Source organism: Podarcis filfolensis, assembly GCF_964270895.1.
Source record: "Podarcis filfolensis genome assembly, chromosome: 8".
Classification (NCBI taxonomy): Eukaryota; Metazoa; Chordata; class Lepidosauria; order Squamata; family Lacertidae; genus Podarcis; species Podarcis filfolensis.
Genome location: NC_139611.1, coordinates 73,764,838 through 73,784,697, shown reverse-complemented (window position 1 = coordinate 73,784,697; position 19,860 = coordinate 73,764,838). Strand labels below are relative to the sequence as shown.

Sequence of the window (19,860 nt, the reverse complement as noted above, 5' to 3'; positions counted from 1 at the left end):
ATACCAGTTCCTTCAGAAAAAAGGAAGGAAGGAAGAGGGATAACCCACTTCAGTTGATTACACTACTGTAGTTATTTATGAGATGCGGAAAAAAAGGGAAACACACAACAGATGCTTCTTGGAAAATGCTGTATTCTGTAAAGTAGGACAAAAGGCCCCGTTAGGAAACCTGCTGAAATAAAACACCATAAGAAGAGCCCTGCTGGATCAGGCCAAAGTCTCATCTAGTCTGGGACACTCTTCTTGAAGTGGCCAACCACAGATGCCTTTTGGGAAGTCTGTAAGCAGGACCTAAGCACAGGAACAGTCTCTCCCAACCCCATAATGCCCAGAAACTGGTTTTCAAAGGCACATCCTGCTTCCAACAGTGGAGGGAGAACATAGCCATTGCTGCCAGTAGCTATTTTTATAGTTATTCATTTAGGGATATCTGCATTTCTGGCCAGCTTATTCATGCCACATACAGAATGGGGATAGTTATCCTTCATCATTCTTTTAAAATCGTCCAGGTTGGTGGCCATCTTGTGGGAGCAGCTTCCGAGGTTCACTTTTCCAAAATAGTTCAGAATCGGAAATCCTTCTCCATACCACCCCTAGAGAAGACCAGGGCATCCCATTATCTCCCACCAGTCAAGATCGGGAAGCACGTCTTCCGGTTTCTCAGCAGTCCAGATCAAATCAGACAGCTGCACCTTCTTCCTAAGCTTAAAAGTATCACTTTTTTCTTTATTCAGATCAGGACTTCTAAACTCAAGTATGAAACTCCACCAGTTTCGAATACGTTCAAAACAGAAGGTCTGGGGAAGATTCCAAAAATCAGTATCAGATGTGGCTCCAGTCATTTGATAACACAAAGATGAACTTTGGCAAAGGCAACATTGCAGCGTGAAGATAAAAAAAAGTATATGCGCTGGTGTGGTTTTGTAAAAGGCACATTTTTACTCTGGCAACCAAGACCTTTCCTCTCCAAAGAGACAGCCCTTCCTCCGTCCAATTCACACACTTCTTGTACAGCATCAGTGCTCCGGGAAGGGCTGTGGCTCAGTGGTAGAGCATCTTCTTTGCATGCAGAAAGTCTCAAGTTCATTCTCCAGGTTGGGCTGGGAGAGAACCCTGCCTGAAATCCTGGACAGCTGCTGTGAGTCCATGCAGAAAATACTGGACCGACGGTTTGACTCAATATAAGGCAGTATCCCATATCGCTGTCCTTCACACTATCCTCTGTTGCAAGGATAAGCTTAGAGCTCTTGGTAATGTATCATCCCTCCAGCTCCTAACCCTCTGGATAGCCTTTGGATTCTTCCCAGCACCTCAAGCTGTTCTGTAACCAGCTCCATTCCAAGAGATCCCTTCTGTGGCCACAATGAAAGAATCCCAGAAATATTTCATCAGAAGTCATCTACACACAATGTAACCTTCTGGGTTCCCCTTAACTGGGTTGGCTAGGTTGCTGCCTGAGACCCCTAGATCCCGCACAGCATGTTCACCTCTCATCATTATGCCAGGAAACCAAAGCTCCAGTTCGAAAACCTTGAATTCCATACACCCCACGGTCAAGCCCCACAAGAAGACAGCATGGCTCCATTTTTGGTGGCCTGGGTCCCATACTGAAGACCGTGCTTGGTCTGAAGCTTCCTCTTCAGCCCAAGATGGACCTTCAGAACGTCAGACTTGAGTAGCGCTGCGCACATTCCTGGTGCGAGGTTGTATAGGTTGGAAGGGGGAGCTGCTGTCCGTGGTGCTAATGGGCTGGAGAGAAATGGGAGAGAGAAGAGGTCAGAAAACTGTTTGGCCTAAAGCAGGCATGTCCAAAGTCCATTTCGGGGGCCTAATCCGGCCCGCTGGTTGATTTAATCTGGCCCCTGTGGCAGTATATGTCCTGGGGTAAAATCCTTTAAAAAGCTCAGCAACTTTGGTCAGCGCTCACACAAGTTCACTTCATCAAATCTGGTTTTCTTTGAAAAAAGTTTGGGCACCCCTGGCCTAAAGCATAGTTCACAGAAAATTTGGGTGGGGTGGGTCCACCTTCCTTCAGAGACACTGGGCCATTTTGAAGGGAAGCTCAAAGAGTTTTTGCAAGGCTGGCAACATTTCTCAGGGAGCTTTGGAAAATCCATAGCCAGGGTGCTCCATGACACGCAGGGTTGGAACTCTGCAATGCATTATATGTGGGGCTGCCCTTGAAAATGGCTTGGAAACTAGCACAGAAATCAGCTACCACATTACCTGCTGTTTGACCATGATGGAACCATGTTTATATCAGTTCTAAAGGAATGACACTGGCTCTCTTTTTGCTACTGAGCCCAACTGAAAATGCCAGTCCTTAAATGGCTTGGAGTGTGCATGTTTCCCATGCACCTGAAGGAGTGCTTTCTCCCATAGCAACATGCCTGTGCTCTGATACACTCTTAGAAGAAGGGCTGTAGCTCAGTGGCAAAGCACCTGCTTTGCATGCAGAAAGACCTGAGATCAATCCCCAGCATCTCCAAGTAAGGCTAGAAAGTCCTCTGCCTCAAAGAGCCACTGCCAGTCAGTCTAGACAGCACTGAGCTAGAGAGATCATTGGTGTGATTCAGTACAAGGCAGCTTCCTGTGTACCTATGACGAAGGGAGCTGGGAGTTCTTCCCTGGCTCAGATTTTTATGCAAGCCAGAGAATAATTGGGGGTGTGGGTTGAAAAGCATCAGGATCCCCTGGAGTTACTTTCCAAGGCAGCTTCCCAAGCTCCTATGCCAGTAGAGGTCTTTTTCCCATGAACCTTCTTAGACAAAGATGTATATTATGGATGCCTCCTAAGAGAGGCCCTTCTCTGTGATGGCACCCTGCCTGTGGAATGCCTTGTTTGGGGAGGAACAATATGCCTGCTGCCAACCCTATAATTCCAAGGGCTGCCAACCAGGTACATATGGCCCCACAGAGCCATTTCTTGGCAGCTATAGGGCCCCATCTCCCCTTTCTGAAATTAGGCTGGAGAAAAACCTCCTTTAGCCATTATTCCAAGCCTAATTGTGTTGTAGAGAGCAGGGAATTGGGGGCAGGTGATATCCTGGGAGGGAAGAGTTGTGGTGCACACATGATGCCCACAACAGTTTCCCCAATTTTCAAATCTCCCCATGGGCCCAAAAAGGTTGGAGGCACCCCTGCTCCCTCTCTACCCCCCACTGCTGTGGTCCTTTCACTGTCAGGTTAAAACCCTTTTTATTTGATCAAGCAATTTCAGATTTGTTGCATTTCCTAAAGCTGGTTGAATAGCTGTATTCCTCTTAATTTTATTGCACTGCTGGTTTGGGTTTTAATAATATGTTTTGTAATTTTAAAATCTCTTCGCATGTAGTCCTGAAATCCATTTTTTGGACAAGGGGCAGCTTATAAACATTTTAATAAATGCATGAATAAATAAAGTTGGCAGGGAGAAGAATAGATACAGTTTAGGACTCTTTCCCCCTTGCTGGAATCCTGAACCAGATCTGGATCCTCATTACTACAATTGCCACAAAGGGAGAAGGGACAGAGTAAACAGGAACTTTCCCACACCTTTCAAATGGCAAGCTTGAGGCCCCATGATGTGGTTTGGGACTGCAACACAGAACAAAGGGCTAACCCCTGGCACAGATCTCAACACACATGCAGAAATTTCTGGAAGAAAAACTGTGCTGGAGGGCAAAGACCACATGATTCAAATCACATGTTGTCCGGCCTTATCCTGCTTGCCAAAATGTTACTTTGCATCACCACCACACACAGGCAAGTTGTTGCTCACACTCAGGTGAACACAGCCACCCCTGCTGCGTATCTATTGTCTGCCACTATTGCTTCCATAAACATCCTGTTTCTGCTCCCTGGCTGAGACTGCAAAGAACAGGCCACAATGCAATCTGTATTTGACCTGGAGTTTGACAACTTGTGACTCAGCCCAGCCTATGTGGAGTTTGCAAACCATGGTTCTTTGACACTTTAAAGCTCCCCAGGAACCCAGGCTGGGCTAAACATGTGCACTCAGCTTTTGCCCTGAAGCAGTAGGACTTTGGGTAGCCACTTATGCCAGTCAATCAAAAATCCATGCCATTAGAAGGACACGAGAGGGCATCTTTGTGCAGAGAATAGGTAATAAATAGGGGGTTGAGACTGGAAGGAGCTCTGTAGGCGAAAGCACTAGCTAATGGTTAATGCTGGTCTGATGCCCCAGTAGAACACCCAGTGGCGCCGCAGAAGCAGTAGAACAGGGATGGCCTTGTTATGGTTGGCCCCATTTGCCACAGCTTAACAGTGTGTTTCCCACAGCACTTACCAAAGTTCCAGGGCCACCATATTTGCGTAGGTGTTCCTCGTAGGTAATAGCATAGATGTCAGAGTCTCCTGATGACCAGCGAGGGTTGCCCCAAGAGGGGGCATTCGACTCCCGCTTGTTGCCATTTGGGAACTGGAAAGATGGAGAGAGATTGAATAGGGACACGCACAGAGAGAGAAACTACTGATGATTTGTTTCAGGATTAGCCAACATGGATGTTGCTGACTTATCATCCCTGACAACTGGCTATGCTAGCTGGGACTGGTGGGAGTTATAGCATGGCATTGTCTGGAGGGTACCAGGTTGGTTTATTTGTCTGTGATTTTTATTAGTCACTTGCTTACCCAGGTACAGTGTGACATATGTAAATTGCTATAACATTAAAGAATCAAAAACACTAATAACAGACAAAAAGAAGCCGGTAGCAAAAATCATTTTAAACTAAGGTTACCAGATTTTTTTCAATGAATTCAGGGACACTTTAAACAAACAAACAAACAAACAAACAAACAAACACTACACGTTCAGGACGTTGATGCTGCAGAGGTGGCAATGGCAGAGGGGCCGCCGCCGCCTTGATCTCAACCGCCACATTTCCCCTTCCTCCGAGGCTTCTATCTCCTTTCTCCATGAGCCTGGGCAACCCCAGAGTTGTTGGTTCTTCGGTGGTGGTGGTGGTGAAGCGGTGTGCGGTGGGTCAGGCATGGAAGGCAGAGAAGGAAGGCCGAGAGCAGCGCGATGCCTCCCTTCCCATCGGAACAGCCCCAATCCCATTCCTACTTGCGTGCAAGCAGGAGGGGGCGGGGATCCCTCAGCTGAGAAGGGAGACTTCCCGTTGCCTAACTGAGAGATCCCCCCCCCCCCGCTTGCACGCAAGTAGGAGTTGAAGAAAAAGAAGAAGAAGAGTTTGGACTTGATATCCCGCCTTTCACTCCCCTTCAGGAGTCTCAAAGCGGCTAACAATCTCCTTTCCCTTCCTCCCCCACAACAAACACTCTGTGAGGTGAGTGGGGCTGAGAGACTTCAAAGAAGTGTGACTGGCCCAAGGTCACCCAGCAGCTGCATGTGGAGGAGCGGAGACGCGAACCCGGTTCCCCAGATTACGAGTCCACCGCTATTAACCACTACACCACACTGGCTCTTGAGAGGCTGGTCCAATAGGCAACATGAAGCCTCCCTTCACAGCTTAGTTGCTGGAGTCAGGGAAGGTGGAGGCAGCCCAGAAGCTGCCTCTTAGAGCCCCTGCACCACCATCATATGGGGACTTCCGAGCAGCTCTTGAAGCCAGCTAGAGCCAACTGCTCCAGGCTGCTGAGACTGCTGCTGCTGCGTTTCCCGGGGACATTAAATGAAATCCGGGGACATTCTGGGGATGGAATTTGTCTGGGGACTTATTTGCAAATTCGGGGGCTGTCCCCGGGAAAAGGGGACATCTGGTAACCCTATTTTAAACAGCACCGATCCACCACTCCAAAAATCCGGAGTGGGAACACAGTGTATCCATAAAACAGAAAATTGCCAATCATTCAAAACCTGTGCTCAGACGGTAGGTTTTAAGCTGCCACCTAAATGTCGTCGTATCTGTTTGGGGAGGCTGTTTCAAATAAGAGGTGCCACCACTAAGAAGACCCTTTCTCTGCCTTGCCTCACCAAGTGCCTTCCCCTAAAAGAAGCTCCCCTCACCCGAGGTGGATCTCAAAAGTTGAGCAGCTACAAGTGAGAGGAAGTGGTGCTTTAGACAGTAATGCCATCAAAGCAGAACCTAAAAGCAGCAGAATGAACAAGAGGAAGGCCCCCCAACAGCATCAGGGATACCTTATAACATTCTGAAGTAATACACATCAGCATCTAAAGACAATTAATTGTTCTTAGCTATAAAACACCTGTGCACATTAATGATACCGCTTGGTTAGAGGTGAGTTTCGCAACTGTTCAACACAGCACACAATGGCCTCTCTCTCTCTCTCTCTCTCTCTCTCTCTCTCTCACACACACACACACACACACACACACATCCCTATTATACTTGCATCTCATTTGATCTTACCTGACGTGACAGGTAGTGTTGTCGGTTCTCAGGTGGCGTTGGGGGGATTTTCTTCTCCTTTGCTGCAAGGAGTGAAAGGCTGATGTCACTACAGCTTTGCACTGATGGTGAGATTGGCTGTCTCTCAGTTCCCAAAGAAATATCCCCTGGAATGCTGAACCAGAACTGAACTCTTCTGGCTAGTTGTGATCACAGCCAGCTCCCAATTGGCCTATCCTCTTCGACTGTGACCAGCTCAGCACAAGGGCTAGAGGATTATTTTCCCCTCCTGACTTATTAGTATCAGTACAAGTGGGATCTGCAACAAAATGTTGCAGCGTGGAGTCTTCCTGATTGCTGTTAAAGGCAGACAGCTACCCCCTCCTCCAGGACACTCCCATGCAGGGGCAATTAATGTGGCACCTTCCAGATATTGCCGAACTACAACTCTCATAATTCTTCACCATTGGTCATGCTGGCTGCAGCTGATGACAGCTGGAGTTCAGCAATATCTGGAGTCACCACTTTGCTCCCCCTGTTCTGTTCCCTTTCTCACCCTCAAGAGACGTGTGGCATTCTGTGGCCACTGAACATGCTCAATCTTCACCAGGCTGGTTTGGGTTCCCCACCACCGCCACCCAACAAAGATGTGGCTCCTCCAAGTCTCCCTCTAGTGTGTGTAGGATGTTCTGCTTTAGCTGTATGAGCAAAAAACAGTCATGCCTGAACATCGGAAATAGAGGGATTAATGAGTTAAATATCAGTCAGGTAGTATCAGATACTGATGCCCACATTTGGCCAAAGAAAAGCCTTTATGCCAAATATATATCTGATGGGCAAAGTCAGGGGCATCTTACCCATAGAGGCTAGTGGTGTGGGGCACCAGGGCGCCAAGTTCTGGAGGGTGCCAGGGAAGAGGTGGAGGCTGGATGTGGCACCTCCTGGCATCAGCTCGCCGCCCTTGCCCGCTTCTGCCATGCCGCGACAAAGCAGCACCGTGCCCAGAGCCTCCGTCTGCCATGGCCACCACTGCACGAAGCAGCCAGCTGAGCTGGGAGACGCCGCGTCCAGCCTCCGCCTCTTCCCTGCCAGAGGAGCCACACTCCAACCGCTGCCCGCCTCCTCCAGCCCTGCTGGCAGCGCCATCCTCCCTAAAAAAAGGTGGACAACTCTGGGAAACAGGGGGGAGGGCGCCGGAGAGAGCTTTGTACCACAGCATCGGATATGCTTCAGTCGGCCCTGGGCAAAGTCAAATGCAAAAGCTGGCCCAGTGAACACAGATTTCAGTACCCTGAGAGTCTCCATTTCTATCCAAGTTTCTAGTCCTTAAGACAGCATCTGATTTCCAGAGTTCTTTGGCAGGACTAGGGAAATGAAACTGGTGGGTGGAGCATAGAAAGGGTGTGTGTCTATTTCTCTATCCTATATTTACACAATCAACTTCAAAGCAGCCATTATTATTATTATTAATTGAATTTATATACCGCCCTATACCCAGAGGTCTCAGGGCAGGCCACAGAATAAAATCCCATCTGACATCCTCCAAACGTTCTGGATTTTGAGAACTCCCATCAGTCCCAAGCCTATAAGAATTGCAGTTCACAACAGCTGGAGGGCACCGGGTTGGGCAACTGTGGTTTAAAACTAACATAGTTATTCTATTTCTTGAGCCTGACTTTCCATGCCTGGTATTTAACTGGCTGAAGGGAGGTCAGCTGATCACACCCATATGCCATGTGATGCTTCCCGCCCAATCGGTAAAGATCAGCAATTCAGTTAGTTTGTGTTTCGCTTGTTCGTGGTTCAGCCTACCTTTCCGAAGGCAGATTGGCCAGATCAAGCAGATCAACAAGAACAGGAGAGCGAGGATCAGGAGTGCACCAAAGATTGAGCCAATCACTATTCCAGCAATGGCGCCTGCGCTCAGACTCGAATCTGTGACACAGAGGAAGGAGAGGAAATCAGGGTTAGAAACACAGGGGTCCTCAGGTTTGTCCTACCTCAGCCACAGTCCACAGAGGCAGTGGCGTAGCGTGGGTTGTCAGCACCCGGGGCAAGGCAAGTAATTTGCGCCCCCTAACCTGTGGATTTGCGCCCCCTAACCCGTGGATTTGCGCCCCCTAACCCTAACCCCCAGATGTTGCGCCCGGTGTGGCTGGCCCCCCCTGCACCCCCCACGCTACGCCACTGCACAGAGGAGCTCTTGAGCTTCACATATTTGTCTCGCAAGACTGAAGAATTTCCAAGACTCGGAAATTTTGACCCTCGCTTCTTATTTTAGATCCTATCCATCAAGGATTCTAGAGCCAGAAAAGTCTTGAACGCCAGGAATCTGATCCTCATCAGATGGTTTCCTTGAAACTGTAAGCCCGTGGTGAAAAACCTGAGCTCCAGCACTCATCATCTGCAGTCAGCATGGACAATTGTCAGTGACGACGAGAGCTGGAGTTCAGCTGCATCTGTATATTTTGTGTTGTGTGTTTATTACGTACATAAGCACCACCTTTTCTCCCAAGGAGCTCAAGGCAATGTACATGGTTCTCTTCCTCCCCATTTCATCCTTGCAACAACCCTGTGAGGTAGGTTAGACTGAGAGGCGGTGACTTAGCCCAAGGTCACCCAGTGAGTTTCATGGCTGAGTGGAGATTCAAACCCTGGTTTCCCAGGTCCTAGTCCAACACTCCAACCATTACCCCACTTGAGGGTTACAGGTTGCCCTTCCCTGTTGTGGACCATCAGAACACTCCGCAGGACATTAAAGGGAGGATAGGCACATATTAAGTGGCATGAATGTCGGAGCCTGCCGTCATAAGTGGCGCAAAGCATAGAAAAAAGACACAGAGAGCCAGCAATATTTTCATGATGGATAAGAGCAGCTCCCTTCTCTGCCCTCCTCCGATTTATTCCCCCTTTGTTCTCCTCAGCCGCATGGCCGTTTGCCAATGTCTCACGTTACCTACATCCGGTTCTGACTTTTACCCACCCATCGCCATATAAGGTCATTGCCCAGAGTAAACACAACTCCAGTTAAAGTCAATACATTCCAATACATTGTAAAGCTTGGAGTGCTGGTCACGAGGTCAGGGGGCCCCTGCAATATTAGAAGCCTCTGGTATGGCTCTGCATGACTCCCACACATGAACAGGAAACTGTTGCACCAAGAGCCACAAAGGCCACACGGCCCAGGAGATGTTCTGTTGTCCAAGGAGGCGAAACCCTTCTATCAGAGGCAAAAGCATGGTGGGGCCGCTGGACCCGCAAATGGCTTGCTATGAAGGATCAGTGCATTCACATAACAAGTTTTTGTACTGCTACGCAGAGTGGAATTTAACATTCAGGAAAGAGTAGCTTTCTTCTGAAAAGTAGAAAGAAGAAACAAGTTTCTAGATCTCAGGGCAGAAGAAGAAAGACTGGAAGTGTCTCTACGACACTTCTTTCATTTGCCCTGGCTTGTTAAACAATCAAACAACAACTAAACCATGTGAAATAACACAAAATGCACAGAACTAAAGAGATTTCTGCAATCAGGCTCAACTCCGAACACAGACTTTGGGTTTTCTAGCACACAGGTAATGATGAGCTGGGCCCCACTGTTCAGTTTTAACAGCAGCAGCACCATCATAGATATATTGTTAAAAATAGAGATCTGGGATTGCAATATGCATCTTTGGACTAAAGAAGGGCCCCAGATCTGAAAAGGGTTAGGTTCTGAAAAGGACAAGGGGTACTGTAAATGTGATCTAGGTTTATAATAGTGTGACATTTTTCATGAAACCTTTGCATAGAAAAGCATCCCTCCAACACACAACTTTTCAGAGTTTGTTGTGAAATAATTTGAATGGATTTTTTTTTTGGGGGGGTATCATTGCCCTCACTTGGAACTGGCTTTGTTTGACCTTAGTGACATGGCCACAGAGCCAGATCTGACTGGCTATGTTGTTATGATGTCATATCCTTAATTATCACAATTGCCTGGTTTTGCTCATGCCACTGTTCCCAGGGAGCAACCACCTCCCTCTCAATTGGCTTAATTTGCCCTCACTGATGTCAACAAATAATAAAATTTATCTGTTCACTACAAAATCCCCAGCTGGCTGGGATCACCCATGTGACTATTCGCAGGAAGGAGACCAAGTATTACAGAAAAAGTCCAAAATCAGAAGCGCATTGGGGAAACAATAGTAGCAAACAGGATTGGGGGAAAGGTCAGTAGTGACCATATAATTTAGGAGCATTGGGGGGGAAATATTCCTGACTCTGAAAGCAGTGCTTTTATAACCCCATGATTAAAGCAGGAGAACATTTGGTGAACCTCTGCTTTATTTTACTTTTCGTTAAAGATTTTCATTTTTAACAATTATGGCAAAGCATTTTAAATGGCTGCAAAGTGCTTTTTTAAAAGCAGTAGGTGTGAACGCTTAGTACTGGCGCTAAACTATTTTAAGCCATTTAAAGCACTCTCGCCGCCTTTTGTGTCAATTCAGTCCCATAAAACCCGACTCTTTTCCTTTCCCCCTTCAAACCAGCCTCATAATGGCCATTGGCCTGGTCGCCTGTGGTGAGTGAAGAATTGCCTTCAGGCGACCAAGCCAAGGAACATCCGACGGGGCTTCTGAATGACTGCAGGACCTTCCTGCAGCCAATCAGAAGCCACGCTTTGGTTTCTGAACATTTTGGAAGTCAAATGGACTTCCGGAACAGATTCCGTTCGACTTCCAAGGTATGACTGCAGTATAAAGCTGCTTTAGATGCATAGTGCAGATGCAGCCTAAAATTAGTGCAAATTCTTTTACTTCAATATGAGCAGCTTATATTTGTGCGGGTGGGTGTGGGTATGAATAATATAGGCTAGCAAATTTTGTTGTGGACCAGTCATTTTTCTAGACTTATCTGAAATGCTATCCCCATCCTCAAACCACCCTGTTCCATGTCTCTCCTAAAATCAGGAACACACACCTGGTTGAAGGATGTAAACAACAGAGGCGTTCCCGGCTTGGGATCCCAAACGAGGCACAACCTGGAAGGAGTATGGCGTTTGGGGCTCCAATCCTATAACAGTGGTGGATCGGTTGTTGGCTCCTAAGACTTGCACCGTCTTCCATTCCTCAGCTGAACGGTGCTGCTGAGGACCTTGCATCTGGATCCAGAAGCTAGTCACTGCAGATCCATTTGGAACGGTCCAGGCCAGGTAGGCAGAACCAGGATGAGGTCCGTGAGAGAGAGTCCAGTCGGCGATCGAAGGACCTGCCGAGAGAGGATAACTCATGGAGGGTGCAGTCCAACAGGTACAGTCCTGCTGCTCAGGACCAAAACAGATGTGATACGGAAGATTTGATGCAGAATGTCTGTAACTCAGTGGCTGGGAATCTGCTTTGCAGGCAGAAGGTCTCAGAGAGCTGGGAGAGGCCTCTGCCTGAAAACCTGGACAAGTGTTGACAATATTGAGCTAGAGGGGCCAATGGTCTTACTCAGCATAAGGCAGCTTCCTATGTTCTGAGGACATGCCCTCCAGATGTTGTTGGACACCAACTCTCATCAGTCAGCATCACCTACCCAGCATGACGAACAGCTGAGGATGATGGGAGCTGCAGCCCAGAAGTATCTGGAGGGACAAAGGTTCTGCATCCTTGCTATAGTCTTATCGGTGAGCAGATTTCCCAATTTTAAAATTTTATTTTAAAGTTTCTTAGGTGGCTAGTGTCTGATAATAACTGGAGAAGTAGTAATGCGAATGTTCAACACATGCGCGCGGGCACACACACACACACACAGGGGTTCATTTCCTGGTACATCTCATCAAAATAAGTTCCACTGAGTTTAATGGCTCTTACTCCAGGAAACTACGAAACTACATCACTCCCCTCTCCTCACAGCTGCTATTGGATTAAAAAAAATACAGATATTTGTATAATGCCTGAAGTTTCCACCCCCAGCCCACCCTCAACTTCCAGGCAGGAATTATTTAGATCAGGAATATAATGTGGTTGGGATTAATTAATTCAGGCAAGAATAGGGTTCACCACTGTAGGAGGAGGCCCACCAGAAGGCATTTTATTTATTACTTCACACTTAGGCCTCCCCTTTCCCCCAAAGTCTGAGAGGTCAAGGAGGTGTACATGGTTCTCTTCCTCCCCATTTTATCACTCACAACAGACCTGTGAGGTGGGTGAGACTGAGAGACTGTGACTGGCCCAAGGTCGGTCAGTGAGTTTCATGGCTGGGTGGGGATTTGAACCCTGGTCTCCGAGATCCTAGTCCCACACTCTAACCACTACACTACACTGGCTCTACCCAAATCACTTCTCAAGCCAAGAACTGCCCTGCCACCCAGTACAGCCCCTCCCTCAGGCTGGACGTGGATGGTTTAAAAAGACATATTGGTTGTTTCTCTCCCAAATCTTGCTTTGTCTTGAAAAGTGAGCATCCACGCCCTCATTCAAAATGGTGTCCCCATGCACACATTCCAGCTTCTCACACTTCACTGCCAGGAACCAAAATGGTGGCTACTACACTTGCTCTTTCCTCAGCTAATGTAGCTGCCTGGCTGCTATTTACAGCAGAGAGCAAAAGGCTGGTGTTAGGAACCCATGAAAAGAAATAGATATAGAAAATAGGACTTCAGTGGTGGTAGAAGGAGCTCTCACCAAGGATGGTGAGGTTTGAACGTTGTGATCCCAGCGGATTATAGCAGGTGGCACTGTAATCGCCCAGGTCATCTGGGGAAGTGAAGTTCCAGATGGTGAGCTGCGTTCGATCGGGGTTCAGGTGGTAACGGCCTCCGACAGGAATGAGAGACCCCCTATTCCGAAACCAGTCAATCTCCACAGGGTTGAAGGTGCCTTGGCAATGCAGTTCCATGGTAACGGACTCTTCGGTGCCGCTGTATGTCCGGAATGAGAGAAAAACTCCTGAGGGAGCTTCTGTGGTGGGAGATTAGGGGGAGGGGAGGGAAGCCTGTTATGCTGGTAAACAAAACTTTCTGAAAATTGAAGACGTGGCAAAGCTCAGTGGTAGGACATCTGCTCTGCATGCAGAAGAACCCAGGTCCAATCCTTGGCATTTCCAGGCAGGGCTGGGAGATAATCCCCTTCTGAAGAGAGACCCCTGGAGAGCTGCTAAGGTAAGGGTAAAGGGACCCCTGACCATTAGGTCCAGTTGTGGCCAACTCTGGGGTTGTGGTGCTCATCTCACTTTATTGGCCGAGGGAGCCGGCATACAGCTTCCGGGTCATGTGGCCAGCATGACTAAGCCACTTCTGGAGAACCAAAGCAGCGCACGGAAACGCCATTTACCTTCCCGCCGGAGCAGTACCTATTTATCTACTTGCACTTTGACATGCTTTTGAACTGCTAGGTTGGCAGGAGCTGGGACCGAGCAACGGGAGCTCACCCCGTCGCGAGGATTTGAACCGCCAACCTTCTGATCGGCAAGTCCTAGGCTCTGTGGTCTAACCCACAGCGCCACCCTGCTACTAGTCAGCATAGACAACAGCCAGCTTGATGTACCAGCATAATGCAGCTCCATATGTTAGTCACATCATCATCAGACTGTGGTGTCTTTAGAGTATTCCCAGACTGTGATGTCTTTAGGATATCTAGCTTTATTTACACATATATGCAACCGGAGTGTAGGATGGAGGTGCTCTAACAGATCTCGCTTCTCAGCTGGGTTTCCAAGGAGAGCCCCAAGCCACCGTGTCTGAAGTTTTTGGCATTAGCCAAAAACTCTCTCACACAATTGGCCTATTGTTCTATATCCTAGGATGATGTGGCATCCAGCCCAGTGAGGTGAAAAAATGCTTTCCCATTTGTCTCCATGGTAATAGGGCAACTTCTTTGGACATGTCGATGGAAGTACTTGACTAATCTTACAAAGAAATTGCTCTGGATGTTTCAGCAGCTTCATCTACTAGATTCTAAGCCACCTCGATACAGAATCATGGTTCTGGAAGGAACCCGTGGATATCATCCAGACTGACCCCCCAAACCTATAACAAGTGGGATTCGTAATGTCCATTTTGCCTAATATAGTGAGTTTGTTCTTTTCAGTTTCAGTGCCCCTTTTTAGTATTATTCATAACATTTGTATTTTCTTCCTTCAAGGATTTGAAGACAACAAATATTGGGGTTACTCCATTTTATCTTCACAACAACCCCGTGAGGTAGGTTAGGATGAGAGAAAGGGACTGGGACAAAGATCAGCAAGTGAGCATCTCTCTTTCTAAGCAACTGCAAAACTCGGCCCACTGAATCTCACTGGTTCTAACTAGCTAAGCCCTCTTAATGGGGGCCTACACCCCTAAACCATGCACCAAGCACCCCATCATTTGCTGGTAACAGCTCACTTATTAATTGTTAACATTCACAGCCCACCTTTTCCTCCAAGGAGCTCGAAGCAACATACATGATCCCTCCGTCCCCATTTTATCCTCACAGAAACCCTTTGAGGTAGGTCATGCTGATAGACCACAGTTGTCTCAAGGGCACCCTGTGTGCTCCATGGCCCAATGGAAATTTGAACCCTGGTCTGCCAGGTCCTAGTCCAACACTCTGACTGCTACGCCACAATACTACACCAGAACCAGAACCCATATCTTGCCTTCCGGTTCCTCCTTGTGGAGGATTCTGGTAACCAGTTTAGTAGTTTAGATTTGATATACCGCTTTATCACTACCCAAAGGAGTCTCAAAGCAGCTAACATTCTCCTTTCCCTTCCTCCCCCACAACAAACACTCTGTGATACACTGCTAGTCTCAATAGCATAAAACCACTAGTCTCACCTGGAATCAAGCTGCAATTGCCTTGCCCGGTCATATGGCGTCCGAGACAGATGATTTTGGTGCCACTGAGCTCAGCTGGGAAGGGAGAGACCAGCAATCGCTGCAAGTTGGAGGTGCTGACCTCCTCCTCGTGTCCTGGGAGCCCCCGGAAGGTCAGTTGCGGGATAGGGGAGCCACCAGGCCAGGAACAAATGAAACGCAGAGCGGTACCATTGTCTGCTGAGGCCACAGAGCAACGGGGGGATCCAAAGGGTCGTTCTAAGCGGGGAGAAAGAAAGTGATAACTCAACCATACACACAAATCAGATTGGCTGGATTCAGAGAGACAGAATATTTCATAACAAGGAAAAAGATCTTCAAACAACTTAGTTTCACGCATGCGGCTATCAGAACCAGCTCTTGCTAAGTGGGAGGGAAAAGAGGTGGCCTGGTTAGGTAATTTTAGCCAGGGCTTGCCAACCTTGCTGGGTCAGTGGGCACATTTGGAATTTTGAGGAAGTGTGTTGGGTGCCAGTCATAAAATGGCTGCCATGGGGTATGTAGGATTTCATAAAATGGCTGCCATGGAGGTGGGGTGGGGGTTCTAGGAGAAGTCAAGCCCCTAAATCAAGAAACAGGAGAAACCTTCTCAAAGCAGAATGCGTAACAAAATCAACATAACTTCATAATAATAACAAACAAATCTGAGATAAAAAAACATTAAAGGGAGGAGAAAACATTAAACTGGGTCACATAGCAGGGTAAGCTTGTGTTAATAATAGCTGAGGTTAAAATAAAAACAAAAACCTAAGCATGAAAGATGCCTGCCTAAAAGGCAAAGGCAGTGAATTTAGTTCAACAGAAGCCGGATCAAAAGAGAAGGAAGATTTCATGCAGACGTAGAGCAAAGTAGAAGCCCTCCAGATGTTTTAGACTTCATTTCCCATCAGCCCCAATATGGGCGATGGTCAGGGATGCTGGAAGTTGCCACGGTAGCTACTTCTGCTGTAGAGGAAAAGGCCTCTCTCTACACCAGACTTCCACTGGTTTAACAGTCATTCCACTTCTGGTGAAATCTGGACTCTTTGACAAGGATGGGAAACTCTACAATGGAAACCTAGCATCTCACCAAATTATAATTCCTAGGGCTCTTTGGGGAAGGCCTTGAGAGGGATACTAGTATCATTTACTCCTGATGGTGAAGCTCTGAGTGATGTTGCTTAGGTAGTGGCACCCACACACAAGAGCAAAGTATCAACAGGCTTGGGGGGAACCCAAGGTTTGCAGAACATTTAAAAAATGAATTCTAAATGGGGTGTGCACCCGACACAACTCAATGGGGCTGAGCCTGCTCTGTGACCACAGAATGTTGAATAACCATTAAGGGTGGGAGAAGGAATGTCTTCACCCCCATTGCTCAGCCCGGACACTGAGGTCCAGCTCCGAGGGCCTTCTGACGGTTCCTTCACTGCGAGAAGTGAAGCCACAGGGAACCAGGCAGAGGGCCTTCTTGGTAGTGGCGCCTGCCCTGTGGAGCGCCCTCCCATCAGATGTCATGGAAATAAACAACTATCTGAATTTTAGAAGACACCTGAGGGCAGACCTTCAGACATCTGAAGGCAGTATAAATAATAAAATTGTAATGAGTATGATATTGTTAGTGAATCCTAGAAGAGAAGAGTAGAGAAAGAGTCACACAGATATGAAAAGAATAAAGAGAATTGTCTGGATATGTCATTTCTTGGTTTACAAGAGCAGAGCCACTATCCCCCACCCCACCCCACCCTGCAAAACTGAGGGTTGGAACTTGATGGGATCCTGAAGGGGGGGGCATTCCACACTGCAACATTTTGCTGCAGCTCCCCACATGCAAACCTTTCTGGTGCAGATATACATGCTCCTGTGCCTGACTCCCTCCCTGCTGAGATTAACGCCTCTTAGTGCGACAGGAAGATGGACATCGAATTCAACTCACGGGCAACAGTGAGATGGTGAGTGTTTCGAACCCGGCGCTGCGTGTGCTGATTGATGGCCAAGCAGGAATATGAGCCGGCCTGATTCAGCTGCACCTTGGGGAGCTGCAGGACAGGCAAAGAAGGCACGTAGAGGTCCTGAGCGTCTGCCATGTTCCAGTACATCTTGGCCGGGGGCTCGGACGGTGCCAGGCACGTTAGGTTCACGGTACTGTTCACCAGCACAAAACTCCCCGCGTCAGAGTCCCGCTCCGACGAGGAAACAGTAATCGTCGGGGTCTCTGGGCCATCTGAGAGGAATGAAAGCCACACAGCCATGTAATACGGTACCAATGAAATGTCTATTTCCTAGGGTTGTTTTATTTTTTTAAGACACAACAGGCAATCTATCCGTCAGGCTTAACTGCCAGGGAACCTGCCTCCTCTCCCCAGCTTTGGTTATCCAGGTTGCGACCTCGCTGACGAATGTGGCCATTCAGATTGATGCAGTGGTCATTTCGCAGCAGAAAGGTGCATTACGGTCGGCTGTATTTGCCCAGCCACCTGGGTAAAAGGCAGCGCAGCTGTCTTAAGTAGTGTCCCTTCCGCTTGCGGCGGGGATGTTTGCCCTTTCTCCCCGAGAAGCGCGGCGAAAGGCTGGCTGAGGTCGCTGGCCGCAAGCACATGCAGGGAGGGGTGAGGGAGAGGAGGTAAGTGTGCAGAATCAGTGCATGAACTCCTGTGAATGATTCTGACTATGTGGTCTTCGCCAGCAGCCAGGAGGAGGAGGAAGAAGAAGAGGAAAGCAGCTGTCTGGAAGCAAGATGGACGTGTGACTGGTCCTTAAGCCACATCTCCCTTCGAGCAGCCAATTGAACTCTGGTAAATCTTCCTTAAGGACATCTAGCCCAGTATCCTGTTTTCACAGGAGCCAACCAAATGCTAAACATTAAAAAACACTTCCCTATACAGGATTGCCTTCAGACGGCTTGGGGGTCAGATAACTCCATACCCTCCAACCTTTATCCAATGAAAATAGGGACGTCCTAAAGAAAAGCGGGACATTCCGGAATCAAATGCGAAACTGGGACGGCTTCTTTAAATCAGGGATATCCCTGGGAAAAAGAGACACTTGGGGTGTCTGTAATATTTAGAGACTCATGCTCTACTGAATGAGCTATGCTTCATTATTCCTTTCGTTATGATGACATCATCAATAATAGGCGACAGGCGACAACATTCCTCTTCCCCCAGGCCTTTGGCTAATTAAACAATGTAAGGCTTTTAAAACTCTGTGTTTGAGGGTCATTGTTTCGTTTGCTATTGCGTTATGTATTTCTGTGTTTTTATATTGTAAACCACTCTATGATTCTTGGATGAAGGGCAGTACAGTGGTACCTTGGTTTACAACCATAATCAGTTCCGGAGGTCCGTTTGTAAACCCAAACAGGACGTAACCCAAGGCGCGCTTTCGCCAATGGGGCCTCCAAAAAAAGTTTGTTCGTAATCCAAAAAAAGGTTGCAAACTGGGACACGCACTTCTGGGTTTGACGTGTTTGTAATCCAAAATGTATGCAAACCTAGACGTATGCAAACCAAGGTACTACTGTATATTTTTTAAAAAAATAAAGTGACTGGTTTTTAGCCTGAAAATCAGGTTATAAATACCCAAGGAATGAATAAGCACAGATACCAGGCTAGTCCTCAAGTACATTGTCAGCCTGCCTCTGTGATCTTTAGGAGCAGGGCTCCCTAGAAGTCTAAAAGTTATTTAGTTATGTGTTTTCTGTGTGTGTTTTGATGCTATAAACCACCCTGTGATCTTTGGGTGAAAGGTGGTATACAAATTCAATAAACATTATCCTTTGCTAAATTTTTATCCCACCCTTTGTCTGAGAAACTCAAGGAAGAATACCTGGCCTCAGTGAGCAGGTCTAGGCTGAGAGCCAGCGAGTGACCCAAGGCCACCCAGGAAGATGAGTGGCTCAGCAGGTATATGTAGCTGGCTGTCCGCAGTTTACGTCCAACCACAAGGGTACAATATGTTAGTATATAAAAACGGTAAACTCTAGTGTGTACTCACAATAGACAGTAAGGTTGGCGGTGCCAGTCCCGTTGCCAAAAGGGTTGGTGATAGTACAGCGATAGACGCCCGCATCAGTACGTAGAGGGTTTCTGATTTGCAAGGAACCAGCTGAGAGCAAGAATCGGGGGTTTTCTTCTAGGTTTTTCCCATCCTTGGTCCAGGAGACAGAGCCTCGGACTGGGGTGCAGTTGAGGGCCACTGAGCTGTCTCCTTCTGTCACCTCCGCAAAGGGTGGGGTCACAGAGACATTGCCCACCTCCTCTGGAAAATAAGTAAATACAGGAATGGGAAGTGGGAGCTGCTCCCACACCGTAGGTCTAGCCCAGAAATAACCAGCATGGACCACCCCACCCCCCAGATATTGTCAGACTGCCAGCTGCCACCAGCATGGCCAATGCTCAGGGATGATGGGAGTTGTAGTCCAACAACATCCGCAGAGTGCCACACTGGCTACCCCTGCTCTAGCCACTAATTCCCACTCCCTTCCCAATGGAGCCGTGAATTCAGAAGTGTTTCTTCCCAGCTCCCGTCTGTAGGATGTGAAACACAAAAGCAGTCAAGTACAACATTCCTAGAGTGAACATGTTTACACATGGGGAGGAATGTTTGTCCAGCCAGCAGGTAAACTTCCTGTTTCCTTCTGGGCTGGGACAGACTTCCTCTGCATGTGACTAGAGGTGGACGTGGCCTCACCTGTGCAGGCAACGGCAAAAGCACTGGGCAGGGCAGCCATCTCTGTCTTTTTGACTA

At 47.9% G+C, this 19,860-nt stretch overlaps 2 protein-coding genes across 2 annotated transcripts in view; one reads left to right on the top strand and one right to left on the bottom strand.

Annotated features, from left to right (window-relative positions):
* LOC310769055 (uncharacterized protein) overlaps positions 1-19,860 on the top strand; it is a 272,930-nt gene that overhangs the window by 131,261 nt on the left and 121,809 nt on the right. The gene's annotated exons all lie outside the window — the stretch shown is intronic.
* Positions 116-19,860, bottom strand: part of LOC310768629 (V-set and immunoglobulin domain-containing protein 10-like) — a 39,175-nt gene continuing 19,430 nt past the window's right edge. Inside the window, exons 3-11 of the mRNA XM_083627119.1 lie at positions 19,108-19,371; positions 17,048-17,335; positions 15,094-15,351; positions 12,959-13,234; positions 11,271-11,558; positions 8,127-8,249; positions 6,336-6,397; positions 4,289-4,420; positions 116-1,749 (exon numbers count right to left, since the gene is read on the bottom strand). Coding sequence (XP_083483245.1) covers positions 1,666-1,749; positions 4,289-4,420; positions 6,336-6,397; positions 8,127-8,249; positions 11,271-11,558; positions 12,959-13,234; positions 15,094-15,351; positions 17,048-17,335; positions 19,108-19,371 — 1,775 coding nt within the window. The 3' untranslated portion in view covers positions 116-1,665. The remainder of the gene's footprint in view (positions 1,750-4,288; positions 4,421-6,335; positions 6,398-8,126; positions 8,250-11,270; positions 11,559-12,958; positions 13,235-15,093; positions 15,352-17,047; positions 17,336-19,107; positions 19,372-19,860) is intronic.